Source organism: Panthera leo, chromosome F3 (assembly GCF_018350215.1).
Source record: "Panthera leo isolate Ple1 chromosome F3, P.leo_Ple1_pat1.1, whole genome shotgun sequence".
Classification (NCBI taxonomy): Eukaryota; Metazoa; Chordata; class Mammalia; order Carnivora; family Felidae; genus Panthera; species Panthera leo.
This window is the reverse complement of record NC_056696.1, coordinates 8601923-8625872: the sequence shown is the minus strand read 5'-3', so window position 1 is coordinate 8625872 and position 23950 is coordinate 8601923. Positions and strand designations below refer to the sequence as shown.

General features: G+C 38.2%; 1 protein-coding gene across 3 annotated transcripts in view; it reads left to right on the top strand.

Annotated features, from left to right (window-relative positions):
• Nucleotides 1-23950, top strand: part of WDR64 (WD repeat domain 64) — a 140414-nt gene that overhangs the window by 15774 nt on the left and 100690 nt on the right. Inside the window, exons 3-8 of one of the 3 annotated variants that reach the window (XM_042926034.1) lie at nucleotides 2634-2736; nucleotides 4070-4173; nucleotides 7159-7188; nucleotides 8396-8506; nucleotides 10596-10810; nucleotides 16369-16503. In XM_042926034.1, the coding sequence (XP_042781968.1) occupies nucleotides 2634-2736; nucleotides 4070-4173; nucleotides 7159-7188; nucleotides 8396-8506; nucleotides 10596-10810; nucleotides 16369-16503 (698 nt within the window). Of the gene's footprint in view, nucleotides 1-2633; nucleotides 2737-4069; nucleotides 4174-7158; nucleotides 7189-8395; nucleotides 8507-10595; nucleotides 10811-16368; nucleotides 16504-23950 lie in introns of those variants that run through there. The other 2 variants (XM_042926036.1, XM_042926035.1) reach the window with 2 other exon arrangements.

The window sequence follows — 23950 nt, the reverse complement described above, 5'->3', positions numbered from 1 at the left end:
TAAGTTATACTGAACTGCATTTTTATTTATTTTACTTATTGTTTAATGTTCATTTATTTATTTGGGAAGAGAGAGAGAGAGAAGAGTGGGGGAAGAGACAGAAAGAGAGACAGAGAGAGAGAGAGAATCCCAAGCAGGTTCCACATTCAGTACAGAGCCCGATGCGGGGCTCAATCTCAGTAACCATGAGATCCTTAGTCGAAATCCAGAGTCGGACACTAAGCAAACTGAGCCACTCAGCACCTCGGAACTGCATTTTTAAAATGAAGATATGATAGAATTCTAAAGGTGCCCCCCCCACCAAGATTCCTGTGCCCTGGTTATGCAATCACACAGTGATTTAGGTACTGCCACAAAAGGATTTTGCAAATGCAATTAATGTTACTAATCAGCTGAATTAAAATAGGGAGATTATCCTGGGTTTTCTGTGTGGGCCCCATGTAATCACAGGAATCCTTATAAACAGAAGTGGATGGCAAAGGGGCTTCCAGATGCAAGGGGGATTTGAGGGGCCATTGCTGGTGTGAAACGGAGGGCCCATGTCCTCGTCTGAAGAGAGGCCTCTGGGCACTAAATGCAGCCCCAGCTCAGCCAGCAAGGAAACAGGGACCTCAGGCCAACGACCTGAATGAGCTTATAACAGATTCTTCCCAAGACTTCAATAAAGAACACGTCTCTATGGATATCTGGGTTTTAGCCCATCAAGACCCATGTTGGCCTTCCATGGAGCTATGAGCCACTAACTGGGTGTTGGTTGAAGTCCCTATGTTTGTAGTCACTTGTTTTGGTAGCAGCAGCAAACGGGGAGAAAGGGGAAAGGTGTCAAAATTCAAAAAGAGTGTGTCTGCTGTTACAACTACGGAAAACCAATATGCAGCTGTAAGAGGAACTCAAGTTCAACAGCAGTGGGAGGAGTTACAGCACTTGGAGCAGGAAGGTGGAGATGAGAAAAGCAAGACAGGGACTAAGAGTTATTTCCCATAATTGCCCTTCGGAGGTTTGTGGTATTTGTGTTTTTAAGATGTGCAACATCTGAACATGCTGAAAGGAAGTCTGGAGAAAGGGAGAAAGAGGGACTGATAAGGGGAGAGGTGACAAGCTCTGAGGGTGGCATGGATGCAGAGAGCAGGTGGAGAGATTAAGACAGGAGAAACACATCTTCCTCTGAAAGGGATGGAAAGGAGAAAGGGCATGTCCAAACCCAGGTTGGGTTTGTACATAGGGTGGCAAGAAATGCTGGGGAAACTCTTGCCTGGGGCTTGCACTGTCATTTGACGTGGGAGGTGAGGGCAGCTGTTGAAAGTGAAATGATGGTGGGCATGTGTTTGGGACACGAGTGCAGCAAACTGGACACTGGTGCTGTGCACCATGAGCCAGATCAGCTAGAGAAGCATGGGATGACAGTCACCAAAACCCCAGGAAGGTGGAGCTCCTCAACGATTGGTGGCCGCGTCCAGCAGGCTGGGAGGTTTTCTCTGGGGGTGACCAGCCCCAGTGGTGTGGGTGCAAGGCACACAAGGGGTCGTATTTACCCAGCAGTGGGGGTTCGATTCCTCCCTCTTCTCTCCTTCCTTCCTTCCTTCACTCCTTCCTTCTTCCCTTTTGTCCATGCATTATACGTGTGTATCAAGTGCAGCAGAAACCATAAATCATATGGTTTATGATTGCATAATCATTTCATAATGAAATCATAAATTTCAGAGTTACTCCAAAAAATAAAGCCAGAGAAATATTCTGTGTCATTAGTTTATTTGAATCATACTTCTGCTTTATTCATAAGACAATTGAAGGAAGCTATCTAATTTTTCAAATTCCTTGGAATTACATAATTTGACAATTTATTCACAAATAAAGACTACTTTTCCTCCCCAGGATTCTTTCCTAGTAATTTATTTTCATGCCTACAGACTAGGATTTGGAAAGGTTAAATAGAGAAACTGCACTGTCTCTTAAATGCAAAACTTCCCTGAGTAGGGATAAAAAACTTGCCCAGGAAGATTTATGGAAAATGGGCAAGAGTAGCCATTTGAGAGTGGCCAAATTCAATGTTAAGATTCTCGGTTGGGACCCTGTATGATGATGGCTGATTTGGCTTCCAGACAAAAGTTAGCTCCTGAAAGAACTATCAGTCTGAGCAAGGACATCAGCCTGGTACACCAATTCATCCATCAGAAAGAAGAATCAGGGGGCACCCGGGTGGCTCAGTCAGTTAAGTGTACGACTTCAGCTCAGGTCATGATCTCACGTTATGTGAGTTCGAGCCCTGCATTGGGCTCTGTGCTGACAGCTCGGAGCCTGGAGCCTGCTTTGAATTCTGTGTCTCCCTCTCTCTCTGCCCCTCCCCCCTCATGCTCTGTCCCTCTGTCTCTGAAAAATGAATAAGCCTTAAAAATTAAAAAAAAAAAAAGAAAAGAAAAATCACTAACTGTTCAAAAATCATGCACCATCAGCACATGGTGTGTTGAACATAATTAACTACCTTCTCTTGCTATGGGCTATGCACTGGCATTTATAAAGCAAGGTGTTGACTATTTATCCAAATTAAACTTTAAATTTAACCAACATCAAATCTGTGACTTTACAGCCAACTTTGAGATCTTCTACATGTTTACATGTGTTCTTTGGCATTTTAGATCTTTGGATACTTCTCCTCTGAAGAAGATACTCTTGCTTCCCAGATGGATGAAGACAATTTGGTTTTCCTTGTTTCTAGAAAACAGCGAGTTGTCATTTCAGGTGATATTTTTAATTTCTTTTCCAAATCAATATGGGTTTTAATATTTTCTCAAAAGTAAATATTGAGAGTAAAATAGAAATTGTAGCTGAGGTTAGGTTTGAAATATGATCATTGCTCTGAGGGACCCTAAATAAAGAATGTTGGGGGAAAATAATTCACATTTTTCTGGAAAGGTTCATATCTCAAGTGAGTGCAAGCTCTGTACGATGGCACCTCAATACCGTACGCCCAAGCACAAGATGAAATCACATTTCCTTTAAAATTTTCTGAAATTTCATTTTTTTAAGTAATTAGAACCCCTTCCTACACTTCCCTTAATTATCACATGGAAGTTTAACCCTGTATCTCTAAAACTGTGAACTTGGGCCAATCACAGAGGAGGGTCATCTCAGCATAGAAGTCTCAAGAACATATGTCATTTCTTTTTAAATTTGAGACTGGGACCCATCCCTCCCCACTGTTGACACTTTGGGTTTTCTTTCCTTTCTTCCCTCTGGGGAGGAAGAAGCCCACAAGGAGGAAGGCAAACCCCAGAATCTGCCCCTGCCCTCCATTTCATCCCAGACATTCTGAGATGAAGCATGTAGTCTAAGTCGCATCTGGTGTCTCTTTAAAAAGCGCCTGAACTTCCTGCAGTCACTTGTGAACCAAGCCCACCTTTGTCTTCCAACCTTCCTCAGCCCGACCCTTGGACCTCACCAGAGCCCATCATCAGGCCATGGAAACGATCATCAGACAACTGAAGCTAGGCAGCTGTCCCAGCTGCATACATGTGGTTTTATCAATTCAGTACACAGGCAAAGGAAAATGAAAGTGTCCAACGTTGTTTTCAAAACAAAGTAAAAACTAATGAACAAACAAACAAAGAAAAAACCCTTAACAGTATTAAGGTGGTTTCATTCTTTTATGCTGGAAAGCCTGAGATCATATTAGACTTTTATTCTGTGTAAACCATGAGGGTGACAGTTCAAAGAAAGGATTCCTGAAAGATGTGGAAATCTCAAAATGGAATGATTCCAAAAGATGTTTGGAAAACACATTCTCTGTAAAATATACATTTTCTGTAAAATATGTGCCAGGGGCATGAGCATATACACATTTTCTCTGGGAATCCATGCACCACATTGAATTGGAAAGGGTTACAGGTTCAGTTTAGTATCTCTGGGGATAATTAAAAAGTAACACTTGCTGGTTTTTATGGTTTTATTCTACTTTACTTTTTCAGCAAAAAGGTAAAAAAGATGCTTTACTCTTTCTTTAAAAACAAACCTAACAAATTAGTTTTAGGATCTTTAGTGCTGGGAGATGAAATGAATATTATGTTGTTGACAGGTAGTAGAAGACGGGATGTGATTAAATGCATCGTCAAGATCCCTCAGTTCGATTTACTAGTAACAGCTTCTCAGAAAGGATTAATAACAGTCTTTAATAGCCAGGTAATTTGAAAGTTGGATTCTTCCCTCTTCTCACCCTTCCATCCTTCCTTCACTTCCTTCCTTCCTTCCTTCCTTCCTTCCTTCCTTCCTTCCTCCTTCCCTTCCTCCTTCTTTCTTTCCTTCCTTCCATCCATCCTCCTTCCTTCCTCCCTCCCTCCTTCCTTTCTTTCTTCCTCCTTTTTTCTTTCCTTCCTTCCTTCCTTCCTTCCTTCTCCTTATTTCCTCCCTCCCTCCTTCCATCCTTCCTTCCTTCTTCTCTTTTGTCTATGTGTTGTAGACACATATGTATCAGGTGCAGCAGAATCCATAAGCCATATTTCAGAGTTACTCCAAAAAGTAAGCCAGATGTCACTAAAATAAGGAGATTGCCAAGTTTTGGAGCAATTGCTGAGATTTTGGTAACTGCGTCTGGCAGTCTTCCTCAGGAAGTCTTACTGAACCATGTGGCATCAGCACAATTAAAGGATGATCCTGCAAAATTTCTCAGATAAAATCAGAAAAATTCACAAGCCACGTGATTTTGTCATAATCTTAACAAGTACAGAAGGTCCCAACAACAACCTTGGACGTGGAGTTAAAAGGTGGCTCATATTCCGGCTCCTCTGTTTTACCAGCTATGCTGTTAAATAGGAAACTTAATGAGCTGGCTTACATGTTTTCATGTCTCTTTCACGTTTACAAAATGAAACACCCAGACGGGTCTTCCCTCCCTGGGAGGGCTGTGGGGGAGGTCAATGAGATAATGAACACAGAAGCACTTTATGAACGATAAGTACCCCTGCTCTTTACAATTATTGTCACTCAGTGCTAAATTTGTAGGTTTCAGTCTTCCACTTTCAAACTAGGAGAGATTTTACTGCAACATATAATGTTACAGACTACACAGTGTTTCACTATAACATTGAAAGGAATGGTGTTAAATATCGAAAGCAAATAATCCCACCTATTGGTTCATTTTCAACTAGAGACAAGCTTTATACGAGTAGAATATATTTAAAAGAACCATCACATGATTACAGTTTCAACAGTAGTGGTTAGCCCTTCAGTGATCAGAGCAGCTGGGTTCTGGCAGTGGAGAAGGCTGCCGGGTCCCTGAGGAGGTGTGGTGGCAGGTGCCTGGTGGGGGATGCGGAGCTTGGCTGCCCTGCCTGGCACCTGGGCATGTTACTTATAACCTCCACGCCCGACTCCTCTCAGAACCTGAGAGCTTTTCTCCTGAGGTAGCTATGCTATTGGCAGGAGTTAATACATACAAAGTGCTTGTTTGGCATCACTGTAAGTGCTCAGGAAGTATTGGCTGTTACAATTATGGACAAATAGTGTGAAAACAGAAATGGATTGCCTCATATAAATATGAAAGCTTTTCTCCACCTCTTTTTCTCCCTGGTGCCTTCTAATTTTTTAGCTTTATTTCCTCAAAAATAGAGTAAGATGATACGTAAAGAAGAACATGAGAAGGAAAATAATGAACTTCATAGTGAAATAGTTCAGGATTATGTGAAATAAGTGAGGCGGCATTTTCCTATTTCCGGAGACATCACACCCATACATGCATGCATGTGAGCACACACACTCATTCACACATTTATAGATGAACACGTGCGTACTCACAAACATGCAGACACATCTGTTTCTTATAAAAACCATGCAACTGGAGAGAAAAATTGCTTAAAAACTGATTTTTTTAAGATTTGATACACCAAGAATAAACAGCATTTTGAAAGTTGCATGTTTTACAAATAGGGTGACACATTCTGTGAACAACATAATTGGTAGGGTAGGTCACAGGAATAGTTTATTAAAAGGTAGTCATTAATAATGCAAAATATCTCAGAATAGGTTAATCCATAATTTAGGCTCAATGTAAAGTACAATAAACACAGTTAAGGATTTTCATGATGCTCTCTAAGAGGGGTTGGTAATATAGACTGTAAATGTCATTAATAAAAATTCCTGCCAAAAGGCTGAATTTTAAAAATTCAGAAGATATTTATAAGGGTTAAGGAACTTTTAAAGATGATAAAAGAAATTGAAACACGTGCTTTCCGCTAAAGATAGAGGTAGAGAAATAGAAGAGGAACACCACGGGTGTTCTGTGCTCTGCTCACCAATTTCCTGAGGGCACTTAATTCCTCCCATCTGGAAAAAAAGTCCCGGTTGGAAAAAGCCTCTTTGAACTCTTCAGATGAAAGAGAGTCTGAAATGACCGTGACTAACAGTTTTAGTGATCTAATTTACTTTTCCCCCTTTTCACGTCTGTTCCTTCTGGGCAGCCATTTTCTGTACTTTTCCCAAGACCACATGACCATGCAAAAGATATCAGGTCATTAATATACTTCAAATACTTACCTTGACCTTGAAAGCAATTAACATGCCCTAAAGGAAGATGAGTCTGATCAGGTTCATTATAGCTCTGCAAGGACTTAAGTCTATGATTCTCAACCAACACAGTACAGAGCATAAGATTCATGCAATAGATACTTAACCCAGTAAAAGAGGAAGCACACTGGGTAGAATGTTCCTAAGTCTCTCAGGAACCTGAGAGACAACTTTCAAATGAAACAGTATTTCTCTTTTCCAATTCAAGCTGTGTTCATATTGACCTATTTAGCATTCCTTTGGACTACTCTTGACATTGCTGTTAGTATTATTTTGCACTCCCAGTTTTTGATATCCATTGTTGCTCCGAATAACTAAAGAATGTAAGGCAGTCTGCAAACAGGGAAAAACCATCAGTACAGTGTGAGACTCTACAGACACAGTCAACAGGCTTTAATGACAAGCCACAGAAGCACACACTGTGCCCAAAGCAAATAGTGAATTCTTCCACAGAGCTAGGTTTTTAGGGGAAAGGAGGAAATGCACGGAAGGTATAAATGACAAGAGAGAGGAAACTGTGGAGACAATGTGTTGTTTTAAAGCCAAAATTCTCCATTTTAATTCTAGTGTCAACTAATTTTCATTATTCTCTTCCTTTGTTCATAGATGAGAGTCCAGACCAGCACCACTGTTAGGGTGAGTACATTTTATAAACTCCCAGTGCAGTCAGATTTGGGGCTGAGGGCATGGATCCTCAATAACTAATCACAAGCTCTATGCAGTGCCAAGTAGGCCCTAAGAAGATGTTTTCGTATTGTATGTCTATTGACTAGGACCAAAACTAGACCTTGAGCAACAGCAGAGGACCCTCACCTTGCTTCCTGAAGTTAAATTTATTTCAGAGAAGTGTTCAGAGACATCAGTCCCTGGAAGCTTCCATTTAAAAGCCTCACCAACGTTTTTCCGGGCAGCTGCTATTGAGGAATGTAAAACCTGGACACAATCCAAGCTGTGAGAACAACAGGGAAATGGCCAAGGGATATAATTTGAAAATATTGTATTGGAAACTCGAAAATAGCATTGAAAACTTTAGTGCAACTTATAATTTATTTAATCCATATCTCTAAGTGGAAAGTGACCTTGTGGCGGTTGTAAAGCTATGATGAGCTGGTTTCAGAGTCGCACGATGGCTTTATGAGAGATGGGGACATGTCTGCCTTTCACCCTGCTTATAAGCACTGAATGCCCTGGACTACACAGGATGGAACCATGCCGCCTGGCAGAGGAGCCTTTGCTTCTTAAGCTGAAACAGCTGTTGAAATCCCTAACGCACGTCTGGAAAGCAGGCAGCAGTGTCCAGCACAAGTAGGCACTCATAAGTGGGAGCTGTTGTGCTGGCTTTGTCCTGTGTCTTTGACATGACAGATCCCACCTGTGCCAACTTGGTGACTTTAGGCAACACAAGACAAACTCATTGGACTCAACTTAGTTATTGACCAGATGATCACTAAGCTCTTTTCTGGCTAAAAATTGTATGCATGGGGACAGGATCAGAGAACTGGCTTAACTTGGGCTCCCCATGTCCCCATGAAAAGGTGTTCTCACGAAAGTAAAGAGTGCTCACAGATGCCTGCTCTGTGGGTGGCTCTGTGCATCCAGGGAGCTGCAACAGGCATGAGCTCATCATTCTCGTGCTGACGGTGCTGGAAAACTCAAGAGTCAAGTGTGAAAGATGAGAGCCTCTCTTCCAGACATCAAAGCAGAGATGTTGCAAGGCTCCCCTGCAAATACTGGGGCAAAGTGAGGCTTAAAATGGAACTAACATACTCTTTAGTAACCATCACCAAGTGATAGACTAAAACATATTATGTCCTCCTCCCCCAATTCTGTGTTTTTCTACCAGGACACCTCCTGGATCACAGGATGTGATTACCTCTCACAGCTGAAAAGAATTGTTGCCACTACAGAAAGGACCATCATTGTCTGGGATTATAAAGCTCAAGGCAGTGGCCAGGTACTGTGCCCAGAAAAATACTCCTGGTACTGAGGTTGTCTTTTCCATCCTGGTAGGATATGAGCTATCCACTTCCTCTACTGAATGTCAGTTTCCTCATACATAAAATTAGGCAGTTTAACTAATCAAGTTCATCATTAAACAAGTTCAGCATTAATATTCTGTGAGTCTAATTAAAAAGGAACATTCTTTTCATTTAGTGCGTATTTAATTTGGTGAACAAAATAAATAATTTTGTCTTCTTTTGTTTTTGAGAGAGAGAGAGAAGCTGATTCCTTTCTTCTTTATACCCTTCTCTGAATTCAAGTATTAGCTTTTTGATTATGCTCGTGTTATCAGGTTCATAGCCCTTCTTTCCAGTGCAGCTTCATTTGGTAAGAAAATTACTAAAAATGAAGTGACCAATTCTGGTAAAACATCTAAGGGGGAAGATGTCAATATTATCCCTTCAGTGCACTGAAATGTTACCATTTAAGCAGTTTGCAATATTTATTGAGCATTTGCAGACATATAGAAGTAATGAACACATTCCCTGCACTCAAACAAAACTCAGTCTTGAAGGATCTCATGAAAAAACATAATATGTAATACAATGGTGCAACAAATTATGCTTTTAAAAAAAAACAAAAAAACACAACGGCCATAAGAGTTTGGGGAGAGGCAAGATTGTAAAAAATGCCCTCAGGAAGCAGGATCCTTTGAAGGATGAGGAAGATTAAGAAACAGCCTTTCTCTGCTTCTTCATGGTGGCTAATACCTCCTGGAGAAAAATACGAAGTCACACTGTTTGGCATCACTACAATTCAGGGTCCGCAGACTCATCTGAAGACTCACTGGCTTCTGTCAACCTCTTTCTTGCCCTTGACAAATCACTTTCCCATCCCTGTCAATATTCCAAAGGCCATTATTGTCCTCAAGCTCTGTCCCTTTCAGCAGATGGACTTGCCCCTATTTTCCTGAGGAATCTGAGTCTATGAGGCTTAACCTCTTGTAAATTCTAGCTCTCCCACCTACAGCTTTAATGAGGACATTCTACTACCTTTCTTTCTTCCTTCCTTTCTCTGGGGGCAAATATCCCATCCCCTCCACCCTCGTCCAGGACAAGGCTCTTTCCTTTCTATCTTTTTGACATTCAATTCTCCTTCTAAACCATTCCTTTCAACCACCTCTGAATCTTTCTGTCAACCAGTTCATATCCCAGATCACAGGTCACCTTCCCTGACTATGGGACCTACAGTGGCTTCTCCAGTCACTATCACAGCACCCTGCTTTATTTCCTCAGTGCACTGCCCATGATCTTAAGTGATCTGCTTCTTTATACCTGTATTCCTGCACTAGAATGGTAGCTCCACAGAGTCAGAAACTTGGCTTGTTCATCCCCACATGGCCCATGCCTACAATAGCTCTGGGCACATTGTAGTTGCTCAATAAATATTTGTTGACTGACTGAATGAAGCTCTAAATATATTCAAGTCTCACACATTCTAAATAAAATAAAACAAAACAGATGTTTTAATAGTTTTTTTCCCTCTCTCTTAGGTAGAGAGTGAATTCTGAGAGAGCACTCGATATATAGCCCAGTGAACCCAATCCAATAGCCCAGAGTCAGCTTGATAAATGCTTGCTGACTATTTCTGGATGAACTTGGCTGTTAGGATATGTTTTTCCTGATAACTCCTTGTAAAATAATCGGGGTGTTAATACTTGATTTTCCTATTTACCATCCAGTTTTATGTCCCTGGTTTTGTAACACCTCAACCTTGTTACTTCCCATAAATTTGCCATACAAATTCAAGAGAGGGACAGGCCCAGTAACACCACAGAAAATCTCATTACATATTGAGTCAAAGGCGCCTCACCCTTTTCCCTACAAACCCCCCAAAAGCACAGTGATGGGGTCATGGTGAATGGTCATTAACTTTTACTTGGTTAACTTTGGACATTTTTTTTCAAGTTTCTTGAACACCGTGGGAGTATCTAAAATGAGAGACACCAGAAAGTAAAACTTGTATCAAATAATAGGGCAATAGCTAATATGTGGATAGTAGAGCAATGTAATAACTTATTAAAAGCATTCTTCTGTTCCTAGGAAAACTATTTTGTCATAAAGCCTGTGGATCACTGCCTCCTTTGTGTGTGCGTAGTGTCTCTGCCCGACCAGGTCTGCCGAGATGACATCCTCTTGGGGGATGATGGTGGTTTCGTAAACAAATTCACAGTAAATAGTGATGACTTTGGACTGAAGCAGGCAAAAGCCAAAAAAAAATTACAAAACCAAGTCTTAGACTCAAAGAACTTTAAAAGGTAAGGGTAGTACATGGGCAGCTCAATTGTTTTAATATAGACTGTGTTCAAGTATTTATATAGTGAGCACAATGTGCTAGACCTACCGTGGTAGAGATCTAAAATGCCAAGCTGAACAAGAAATGCCTCTTACATCAAAGAACTTGCAGTGTAATCGGGAAGAGAAACGAGAAAATTAGCCCCTGAAATTTCAATTAACAATAAAACCTATAGGCAATTGAATGAACGAAAGAGTTAAGTGAAAAAATTAAATCATAAAAGACATATATGACTGTTTACTAGCACTTGAATGAAGAAGAGTATAAACATGAAAGCAGTGAATGTAAAATTCGAAGAAAAAATTGGATATTTGACAAAATCAAAATTTCTGGACATCAAGAGATAACATTTTAAAATAAGCTAGCATAAATATTTATAAATCAATATGACAAATAATGGGTTAATACTCTTTAATAGATGTTGGAGTTTTATTAAAAAACAATAATTCCCTGAGAAAAATGGTCAAAGACTATGACCAGATAATTCACACACAGGCACTAACAGTACAAATACTCAATAAACATTTCAAAATGGTCATCAGGCAAAAATACTAACAATTATGTCCAAGTGATGAGATTATAGGTGATTTTTATTGTCTTTATAATTGTGTTGTCTTTGAAGTTTTTAGAGTAAAGCATATATTACTTTTATTAGCAGAGAAACAAATTTTGTATTAAATATATCCTCTCTCTTAATCAAAAAAGTACAACTTAAAATAAGATATAATTTCTCACTTATAAAATTGGAAGAGATTAAAAATGGGGGAGATTTTATGGATGGGCATTCTCCCACACTATTGGTGGTAGAAAGTATGAGTTAGATCCCTTTCTGGAGGGAAACTTGAGCACACACATCAAGTGTCTGCATAAACCTTTACACATTAGGACCCAGGATGTACATGTGTTTAAAAATAAAAGTATGGTTATCACAGCATTATTCCCAACAGTAAAGTATCTAGTGTCCAACAATGGAGGAATGATTAACTTAAATGATTAAGTCAGTTCAATACTGTATAAATGTGTAAAAACTCTAATACAGTTTCTACAAGTATATATTTACATATTTTATAAATATGTACATAGAAATATAATACATTTATATGTAAAATATATTTTTTGTCAGACCCCTGTTTTTTGTCAGATATTTAAAGTATCAAGAGCATTCAGTAAATCATAGTATAATCATAGTAGGGAATGCCATGTACTCCCATTAAATAATGTTTTGAAAAATATTTAATAACATGGAAAATGTAAATAATATAATATTAGGTAAAAAAATTAATTTTTCTATGTACATATGAATTCAGTTTTATAAAAAAATACATAGATGTGTTGTCTATGTCTGTATATTTCTATTTAGGAAAATATTGAATGTAAATATCTCAGTATATTAATAATGATTCTCTGTGGGACTTTGAAGAGGTGATTTTTATTTTCCTCTTTATGTTTTTCTACTTTCTAAATTATGCAATGAAAATTTTTCTTTTCTTTTTTTGAGAGAGAAAGAGGGCACAAGTTAGTGATGGGCAGAGAGAGAGAGAGACAGTGAGAGAGAAGTGGGGCTTACCTGAAGCGGGACTCAAGCTCACCTATGTGGAACTCAAACTCAGGATCTGTGAGATCATGACCTGAGCCAAAGTCAGATGCTTAGCAACTGAGCCACCCAGGCACCCGCAAAATTTTCTTTTAGAATAAGAAAAAAAAATACTTTTAAAAATACAGGATTATATTTTGTCGTTAATGTAACAAATATTTTATCCCAGAGTTCGAATATGCAATTTAAATCTCAAACTATTACAATTAGCCAATTTCTAAAAAAAAAAAAAAAAAAAAAAGAAAAGAAAAGAAAACAATTAGCCAATTTCTGAAATCTTGATAATGACACAATAATTAACTATCTGGCTCCATTTTCCATTCTTCATATTACTTAGTTGCACCAAAGTATTAGAATCTGATGGGGAATTCCTAATATGTGATGTGCTACTGTATACACTATCAAGAATTTCATTCCACAAGAAAGTCGGGATAGAAGGAACATACGTAAACATCATAAAAGCCATTTATGAAAAGCCCACAGCTAATATCATCCTCAATGGGGAAAAACTGAGAGCTTTCCCCCTGAGATCAGGAACACAACAGGGATGTCCACTCTCCCCGCTGTTGTTTAACGTAGTGTTGGAAGTGCTAAATCAGACAACAAAAGGAAATCAACGGCATCAAAATTGGCGAAGATGAAGTCAAGCTTTCACTTTTTGCAGATGACATGATAATATACATGGAAAATCCGATAGACTCCACCAAAAGTCTGCTAGAACTGATACATGAATTCAGCAAAGTCTCAGCATACAAAATCAATGTACAGAAATCAGTTGTATTCTTATACACTAATAATGAAGCAACAGAAAGACAAATAAAGAAACTGATCCCATTCACAATTGCACCAAGAAGCATAAAATACCTAGGAATAAATCTAACCAAAGATGTACAAGATCTGTATGCTGAAAACTATAGAAAGCTTATGAAGGAAATTGAAGAAGATATAAAGAAATGGAAAAACATTCTGTGCTCATGCATTGGAAGAATAAATATTGTTAAAATGTCAATACTACCCAAAGCTATCTACACAATCAATGCAATCCCAATCAAAATTGCACCAGCATTCTTCTCGAAGCTAGAACAAGCGATCCTAAAATTCGTATGGAACCACAAAAGGCCCCGAATAGCCAAAGTAATTTTGAAGAAGACCAAAGCAGGAGGCATCACAATCCCAGACTTTAGCCTCTACTACAAAGCTGTAATCAAGACAGCATGGTATTGGCACAAAAACAGACACATAAACCAATGGAATAGAATAGAAACCCCAGAACTAGGAACGACAAAAGTATGGCCAACTAATCTTTGACAAAGCAGGAAAGAATATTCAATGGAAAAAAGACAGTCTCTTTAACAAATGATGCTGGGAGAACTGGACAGCAACATGCAGAAGAATGAAACTAGACCACTCTCTCACACCATTCACAAAAATAAACTCAAAATGGATAAAGGACCTGAATGTGAGACAGGAAACCATCAAAACACTAGAGGAAAAAGCAGGAAAAGATCTCTCTGACCTCAGCCACAGCAATTTCTTACATGGCACATCCCCAAAGGCAAGGGAATTAAAAGCAAAAATGAATTACTGGGACCTCATCAAGATAAAAAGCTTCTGTACAGCAAAGGAAACAATCAACAAAACTAAAAGGCAACCAACGGAATGGGAAAAGATATTTGCAAATGACATATCGGACAAAGGGCTAGTATCCAAAATCTATAAAGAGCTCACCAAGCTCCACACCCAAAAAAACAAATAATCCAGTGAGGAAATGGGCAGAAAACATGAATAGACACTTCTCTAAAGAAGATGGCCAACAGGCACATGAAAAGATGCTCAACGTCACTCCTCATCAGGGAAATACAAATCAAAACCACACTGAGATATCACCTCATGCCAGTCAGAGTGTTTAAAATGAACAAATCAGGAGACTATAGATGCTGGAGAGGATGTGGAGAAATGGGAACCCTCTTGCACTGTTGGTGGGAATGCAAACTGATGCAGTAACTCTGGAAAACAGTGTGGAGGTTGCTCAAAAGATTAAAAATAGACCTACCCTATGACCCAGCAGTAGCACTGCTAGGAATTTACCCAAGGGATACAGGAGTGCTGATGCATAGGGGCACTTGTACCCCAATGTTTATAGCAGCACTCTCAACAATAGCCAAATTGTGGAAAGAGCCTAAATGTCCATCAACTGATGAGTGGATAAAGAAATTGTGGTTTATATACCCAATGGAGTACTACATGGCAATGAGAAAGAATGAAATATGGCCCTTTGTAGCAACGTGGATGGAACTGGAGAGTGTGAATGCTAAGTGAAATAAGCCATACAGAGAAAGACAGATACCATATGTGTTCACTCTTACGTGGAGCCTGAGAAACTTAACAGGAACCCATGGGGGAGGGGAAGGAAAAATAAAAGAGGTTAGAGAGGGAAAGAGCCAAAGCATAAGAGACTGTTAAAAACTGAGAACAAACTGAGGGTTGATGGGGGGTGGGAGGGAGGGAAGTGTAGGTGATGGGCATTGAAGAGGGCATCTTTTGGGATGAGCACGGGGTGTTGTATGGAAACCAATTTGACAATAAATTTCATATATTAAAAAAAAAGAATTTCATTCCAATTATAATAGGTTCTTGGAGTAGAAGCTGAGACATAATTTTTCTTTCTCTGAGATGTGTGTCACCTGTCAGAAAACTACATGGCCTCTTTTACATTCCTGTTTCCATTAGCTGAATGTTAGAAATTTGAGGAATCTGGGTACAGTTAAATAAATGCTAATTCACATTGGTTCTTTTGGGTGATCATTTACATGTAGATGATTTACTCATGTAGATGATCATAATGTACGTTATTTAAATTATTAAGACTGACACGTATAGATAAGCTGAGTGTTGAGGCATATTCTTACACCAAACAGATTCTTAAACCCAACAGAATGAAAAGGATTAAGGCCAAAAGGGTAATTAAATTCTGGAGCCATCATAATGTTTTCCTGCAGTTGATATCCACATAATACATTTATATCAGATGGGTGGGGGGGGGGTGGTGTGGATAGGAAATTCTGGTATGCAAAATGTTGTGCAAATTAAAGAAAAAAGTAGCCAGCACCCAGAGTCCAAAATTAAATGCAATCCAGTATGGAAAAAAGAAAGCTCTCTATTCTGTTTAATCTTATATTGTCAAACATCCCTGCCTTGAGTTATAAACACATCCATTCCTCAACTAGAATCTAAGGAGCTTGGGAACAAGGATTTTGCCTTAGTCATCCTTATGTCCTTTTGACTGGGATACAGTAAGTGCTCAATAAGTGTTCATGAATGAGGAAACAAGTACACTGTAATATTTGAGTAAAGATAACACCAGGAAGATGGCTTCTTCCAGTTGAGGTAAGAATTTTGTCATAAAAATTTTGGCCCGTAATGCTAAGCCTCTCTCTGAAGTGTCCGGTGAACTGATGAGCAACACTTTGGCAAGGCTGTCGCAGCTTCAGCTTCACCAGTGACTGGGACTCCAAATTTCTCAGTTTTCCAGTTCTGAAAGTGTTCATGGAAAATATGAAAGTGTATTGACTCACCTAAAACAATATGAAGCACAGTCCTTTTGGATGACCAGAATTTATCAGTAAAGTAAGGGTAATAGTGCCCACATTGAACAAGGATTCTTCTAGAGTATTCCTTTAATTCTGAATCTACAGCTCAAAATTTGATGATAAACTTTTATTTTTCCTTTAAATACGCCATATGATAAAAATTTAGTTAAACAGTTAAAAGTGGTATAATGCATAGGATGGTCTTATAATTGCAGGCTTTACCACAGTTCAGAGTTTTGACTTGGTTAAAATCAAAATGAAATGCTTAATAGAATCTCAACATAATGTCTCTGTGTGTCTAACATAACACCTCCTTTTTTTTCTTTTAATTCCCAGTGTTAAAAGGAAGCTGCATAATGACTGGGTTATGAAAATTAGATACATTGCAGCCCTAAGTTGCTTTGGGTCCTGCTCCTTAGACAGTGTTCATTCATTGGTTTTGGAATCCTTGAAGAGACTTGAGGATAATTTGTAAGTACAATAGTTTGTATACATGAACATTCTGTGACTTTCAGACCTTTTACAAGTAATAAACCCATGACAGCATGGAGCTTTTTTAGAAAACATCAGATCTCAATGATTTCATTTGTTTGACAAGATTAGATTTTTAAGAGGAAATTGAAATCACTCATGCAAATCTGAATATGATGTGTCCTTCTCACAACAATTTTGCTCATTTGTTGTTTATTGACACAATGTATTGGAATAAATCAATGCAGGTATATCTATATTTTCCCAGTATAGTTCGGTGGGTAAAACTTTACACTGTGAGGGGCACCTGGGTGGCTCAGGTTTAGCATCCGACTTCAGCTCAGGTCATGATCTCACAGTCCATGATTTCAAGCCCCACGTTGGGCTCTCTGCTGACAGCTCAGAGCCTGGAGCCTGCTTAGGATTCTGTGTCTCCCTCTCTCTCTGCCCCTCCCCCACTCACACTCTCTCTCTCTTCCTCAAAAATAAATAAACATTAAAAAAAAATTTTTTAAGCCTTTACACTTTGAAAATCATTCTTACAGGTCAATTGGCTAGCCTGTGAATATCTATAGCACAAACATCATGTTCCATGTGTAATAAATACATGAAATGGCTTTCTTATAGACAGGCGAATTTGAATAGTATGTAGCTTTATTTTTTATCTCGTTAAATATTCATTAATAACTATTAATATGTAATAACATTATAACTATATAGTACCTATGTGGGTTTTTTAAGTTTGTTTATTTATTGTGAGAGAGAATGTACATGCAACTGGGGGAGGAGCAAAGAGAGAGGGAGGGAGGGACTCCCCAGCGGGCTCCACAATGTCAGCGAGGAGCCTGACCCAGGACTTGATCTCAGGAACCATGAGGTCATGACCTGAGCCAAAATCGAGAGTCACACATTTAACCAACTGAGCCACCCAGGTGCCCCACTATACTACTTATGTGTTAATTCCATTAATATATGCTAACTGTAAAGCAGACACTATATTTTATTTATTTTTTATTTTTTTTATTTTTTTTTTAATTTTTTAATATATGAAATTTACTGTCAAATTGGTTTCCATACAACACCCAGTGCTCATCCCAAAAGGTGCCCTCCTCAATACCCATCACCCACCCTGCCCTCCCTCCCACCCCCCATCACCCCTCAGTTTGTTCTCAGTTTTTAACAGTCTCTTATGCTTTGGCTCTCTCCCACTCTAACCTCTTTTTTTTTTTTTTCCTTCCCCTCCCCCATGGGTTTCTGTTACGTTTCTCAGGATCCACATAAGAGTGAAACCATATGGTATCTGTCTTTCTCTGTATGGCTTATTTCACTTAGCATCACACTCTCCAGTTCCATCCACGTTGCTACAAAAGGCCATATTTCATTTTTTCTCATTGCCACGTAGTATTCCATTGTGTATATAAACCACAATTTCTTTATCCACTCATCAGTTGATGGACATTTAGGCTCTTTCCACAATTTGGCTATTGTTGAGAGTGCTGCTATAAACATTGGGGTACAAGTGCCCCTATGCATCAGTACTCCTGTATCCCTTGGATAAATTCCTAGCAGTGCTATTGCTGGGTCATAGGGTAGGTCTATTTTTAATTTTCTGAGGAACCTCCACACTGCTTTCCAGAGTGGCTGCACCAATTTGCATTCCCACCAACAGTGCAAGAGGGTTCCCGTTTCTCCACATCCTCTCCAGCATCTATAGTCTCCTGATTTGTTCATTTTGGCCACTCTGACTGGCGTGAGGTGATATCTGAGTGTGGTTTTGATTTGTATTTCCCTGATAAGGAGCGACGTTGAACATCTTTTCATGTGCCTGTTGGCCATCCGGATGTCTTCTTTAGAGAAGTGTCTATTCATGTTTTCTGCCCATTTCTTCACTGGATTATTTGTTTTTTTGGGTGTGGAGTTTGGTGAGCTCTTTATAGATTTTGGATACTAGCCCTTTGTCCGATATGTCATTTGCAAATATCTTTTCCCATTCTGTTGGTTGCCTTTTAGTTTTGTTGGTTGTTTCCTTTGCTGTGCAGAAGCTTTTTATCTTCATAAGGTCCCAGTAATTCACTTTTGCTTTTAATTCCCTTGCCTTTGGGGATGTGCTGAGTAAGAGATTGCTACGGCTGAGGTCAGAGAGGTCTTTTCCAAGCAGACACTATATTTTAATTTTCAGTTTTAAAATGCATTGAGTTATATGCTACAACACGGATAAACCTCAAAAACATTATGCTAAGTGACAGAAGCCAGACACAAAAGACTGCATTTTGAATGATTCCATTTATATCAAATGTCCAGAAAAAAAGAAATTTATAGAGACAGGAAGTAGATCAGTGGATGCCAGGAAGTGGCAGTGAAAGCAGGGATCCCAAGTGGGCACAAGGAATATTTTTGGAGTATTGAAAATGTTCTAAAACTTATTTTGGTGATTGTTATACAGCTGTATAAATTCACTAAAAACAATTGAACCTACACATGGGTGAATTTTATGTTATATAAGGTATACTTTAACAAAACTGTCTTTAAAAATACATAGACACTTCTAGCTTCCAGTCTGGCACATAAAAAGTTTGGAAGTCATCACTCAGCCCTAACAACAGGTAAAATAAGTAAGTAAATAAATAAAGAAATAAATAAACCAGAAAATCAACAATTCTTCTTAAATCCATCAAAGAAGTGAAGTCACAGATCAAACTGCTTCCCCCAAATTTAGAGAGACAAGCAGGTATTTACTAAGAATCACAACTTACCAGAGCAGAAATCCACAAGCAGATACCTCTAGGAAACCAACATACTGTGATAGGAAAACATAAATCCCTGGGGGCTCAACATAGACAAGTCTAAGAGTTAAAAACTCCAGGGACCCAGTTATAGGGGTTCCCATACTTTTGTGCATTTTATTTCTGGGGCCAGTTTCTCACAGTGAATATTGGACAAAAATCCTCTCCTGCTTCTGGCAAGGGAAGAGGAAAATGCACCACATTCTGTTCTTTTTAACAAGTTCCCTTCAGCAAAACTACCGTACCAGAGCCTAAACTATTGAGGTTTTATCAGAGAAACTGACAGAGATCAGAGAAATGATCTGATCAGGGAGATCAGAAGGGAGAAGGGAAATATCCACCTCTAGCCTACTCTAGCTTTCCACAATGGAGAAGGGACATACCCAAACCTAGCCCACTCCAGCCATCCTGACCTACCTAAGGGGGAGGAGGGCTGCAGAACATTTGTGAAGTCTGCAGTTTAGAGGACAGTCTTACTAAAAGACTGAAATCTAATCAAAGGACTGTAGACCACTTCCCTTTCACCCCACCCACCTTACAACCACATTACTAAAGGATTATTTGCAGCAATTCCTTTTTTTTACACAATACATTCAGTCCTACTATCAAGAAAAAAAAATTACAAGGCATACTAAAATGCAAAAACACAGTTTTAAGAGATAGAGCAAGCATCAAACCAAACTCAGATATAGGTGGGATGTTGGAATCAGCAGACCAGGAATGTAAAATAACTATGAGTAATATGTTAAGGGCTCTCATGGATAAAGTGGACACCATGCAAAAAAAAGATTGGGAATGTAAACAGAGAGATAGAAATTTTAATAAAGAGTCAAAAAAAGGGGTGCCTGGGTGGCTCAGTTGCTTAAGCGTCTGACTTCAGCCTAGGTCATGATCTCATGGTTCGTGGGATCAGGCCCCACATCAGGCTTCGTGCTGACAGCTCAGAGCCTGGAGCCTGCCGCAGAATGGGTCTCCCGCTCTCTGTGCCCCTCCCCCGCTCTCACTATGTCTCTTTCTCTCTCAAAAATAAACATTAAAATTTTTAAAAAAAATAAAAAAGAAATGCTAGAAATCAAAAACACTGTAATAGAAATAAAGAATGCCTTTGACTGGAACAGTAGACTGACTACTTGAGGAAAGAATCTCTGAACTTGAGAATATGTCAATAGACACTTCAAAAATGATAAAACAAGGGACATCTGGGTGGCTTAGTCGGTTAAGTGTCTGACTTCAGCTCAGGTCATGATCTTGCAGCTCACAAGTTCAAGCCCTGCGTTGGGCTCTGTGCTGACAACTCAGAGCCTGAGGCCTGCTTCAGATTCTCTGTCTCCCTCTCTGTCTGCCCCTCCCTCACTCTCTCTCTCTCTCTCAAAACTGAATGAAAACGTTTTTAAAAATTAACAAATGGTAAAACAAGGATAAGAGGTCTGAAAAAAAAAAAGGAATAGAATATCCAAGAACTGTGGAACAACTACAAGAGTTGTAGCATATGCATAATGGGAATTCTAGGGAAATGAAGAGAAAAATGAAAAGAAGAAATATTTGAAGGAATGACTGAGAATTTCCCCAAATTAATGTCAGATACCAAACCACATATATAATAAGCTCAGAGAACACCAAGCATGATAAATGCCAAAATAGCAACAACAACAAAAACACTGAGGCATATCATATTCAAACTCTAGAAAATCAAAGATAAAAATTTTTGAAAGAAATCAGATGGAAAAAAGCACCTCACCTTTAGAGGAGGAAAGGTAAGACTTACATCCAACTTCTCCTCAAAAAAACCATGCAGGCAAGATGAAAGTGCAGTAAAATATCTGAAGAGTTGAAACAAAAATATACCAACGCAGAATTATTTTTTCTGCAAAAGTATCCTTTCAAAGTGAAAGATAAATAAAAACATTTTCAGACAAACAAAAATTGAGTGAATTTGTTGCCAATGGACCTGACTTGCAAGAAATGTAAAAAGAAGTTCTTCAGAGATGAGAAAAATAATGTATGTAAGAAATCAAGACCTACATAAAGAAAGGAAGATCATTACAGAAGGAATAAGTGAAGGTAAGAATAAAAACATTTATTTCCTTACTCTTAATTTATCTAACAGATAACAGTTTGTTCACAACAATGGCAACAATGTATTGAGATATATACAAATACATATGATCAAGGTATATATAACAGCACTGACAGGAAAATTTATAGTATTAGATACATATATTAGAAAAGAAAGATCTAAAACTAATACTCTAAGTTTCCCTTAGGAAACTAGACAAAAATAGAAACTGTCCAAAGTAAGCAGAGAAAAAAAAAATAAAAATTACAACTGAAATCAATAAAATTAAAAACAGGAAATCAATAGAGAAAGTCAATAAAACCAAAACCTGGTTTTTTGAAAAGATCAATAAAATTGATAAGCCTCTAGCCAGGATAACTAAGAAAAGAGAAGACACAAATTGCTACTATCAGAAGTAAAGAAAGTAACACGACTACAGATCCTATAGACATTAAAAAATAAAGGAATATTATGACCAACTCTATGCCCACAAATTTGATAATCTAAATAAAAATGGACCAATTCCTTGAAAGATATAATCTGTCAAAACTCACACCAGAAGGTAAATAATCTGAATAGGCCTATAATTTGTTAATGAAAATGAATTAATAATAAAACATTCTAAAAGAAAAAGCATCAGGCCCATGTAGGTTTAATGGTGAATTCTACTGTACTTTTAAGAAAGAAATTATACCAATTCTCTACAACCTCCTCCAGATAATAGATGCAGAGAAATACTTTCAGAATTGTTCAGTGAGGCCAGTTGTACCCTAATACCAAAACCAGACACAGGCATTACAAAGAAAACTACAGACCAGTGTCTCCCAGGAGTATAGATGCAAAAATCCTTGACAAAATATTAGCAAATTGAACTTAATAAGATATAAAAAGAAACATACACCATGACCAGGTATGCAAGGCTGGTTCAACATTTGAAAATTATTTAATATATCCATCATATCAACAGGCTAAGAAGAAAAATCAATTATCACATCAATAGATACAAAAAAGCATTTGAAAAAAATCTATTCATGTAAAAACTCTAAATCAAGACACAGACCTTGTATTTCTCTCTCTCTCTCTGTCTCTCTCTCTCTCTCTCTCTCTCTCACACACACACACACACACACACACACACATCTCAAAATGGACCAAAGATGTAAATATAAAACCCAAAACTATAAAACTCCTAGATGAAAATCTAAATAATCTTAGTTTTGGCTGTGACTTTGTAGATTCAACACCAAAGGCATAATCCATGAAAGGAATGAATGATAAGCTGGGCTTCATTAAAATTAAAAACTTATGCTCTTCAAAAGACACTGTCAAGAGAACAAAAAGACAAACCATAGACTGGGAGAAAATATTTGCAAAAGGCATATCTGATAAAGGACTCTTAGACCAAGAACTCTTAAAACTCAAGAATAAGAAAACAAACAAATTTTAAAAATGGGCAAAAGATCTAGACAGACACTTCACCAAAGGAGGTATACAGATGGAAATAAGCACATGAAAAGATGTTCCACATTATATGTCATTAGAAAAATGCAAATTGAAGCCACAATGAATATGGCAAATCCACAGCTAATACCATACTCAGTAAAAGCTCAAAGTTTTTCCTCTAAGATCAGGAACAAAGATGCCCACTTTTGCATCTTCAACATAGTATTTGAAATCCTAGCCAGAGAAAGAAACAAGAAAAAGAAATGCCTTTTAGGCATTCAAATTGGAGAGAAAGTAAAACTGTCACTATTTCCAGATGACATGATATTATATATAGAAAGTCCTAAAGACTCCACCAAAGAGCTGTTAGAACTAATAAATTAATTCAGTAAACTATGGGATACAAAATCAATATACAAAAATCAGATGTGTTTTTATAAAATAATAATTAACTATTGGAAAGAGTAATAAGAAAATAATCCCATTTACAATCGAATCAAAAACAATGCAATACCTATGAATAAATTTAACCAAGGAGATGAAAGATTGAATGCTGTAAGACATTAATGAAAGAAATTAAAGAAGATACAGATAAATGGAAAGATATTCCATGCTCATGGATTGGAAGAATTAATATCATCACAATACCCATACTACCCATAGCAATCTGCAGGTTCAACGTAATCCATATCAAAATTCCAGTGGCATTTTTCCCCACAGAAATAGAGCAAGCATTCCAATATTTGTGTGGGACCCCAAAAGGCCCCAAGTAGGTGAATCAATCTTGAGAAAGAGTAACAAAGCTGGAGGCATTATGCTCCCTGATTTCAAATTGTATTGCAAAGCTATAGTAATTAAAACAGTATAGCATAGGTCTAAAAACAGACACACAGATCAGTGGAACAGAATAGAAAGCCCAGAAATAATCCCACACAAATATGATCAATTAATTGTGGCAAAGAAGCCAAGAATGCGCTATGGGAAAGACCGTCTCTTCAATAAATGGTATTGGGAAAACTGGACAGCCACATGCAAAAGAATAAAATTGGACCCCTATCTCACACCATACACAAAAATGAACTCAAAATGGATTAAAGTCCTGAATGTGAGAACTGAAGCCATAAAACTCATAGAGTAAATGTAATGTAAGTAATGTAAGACATTA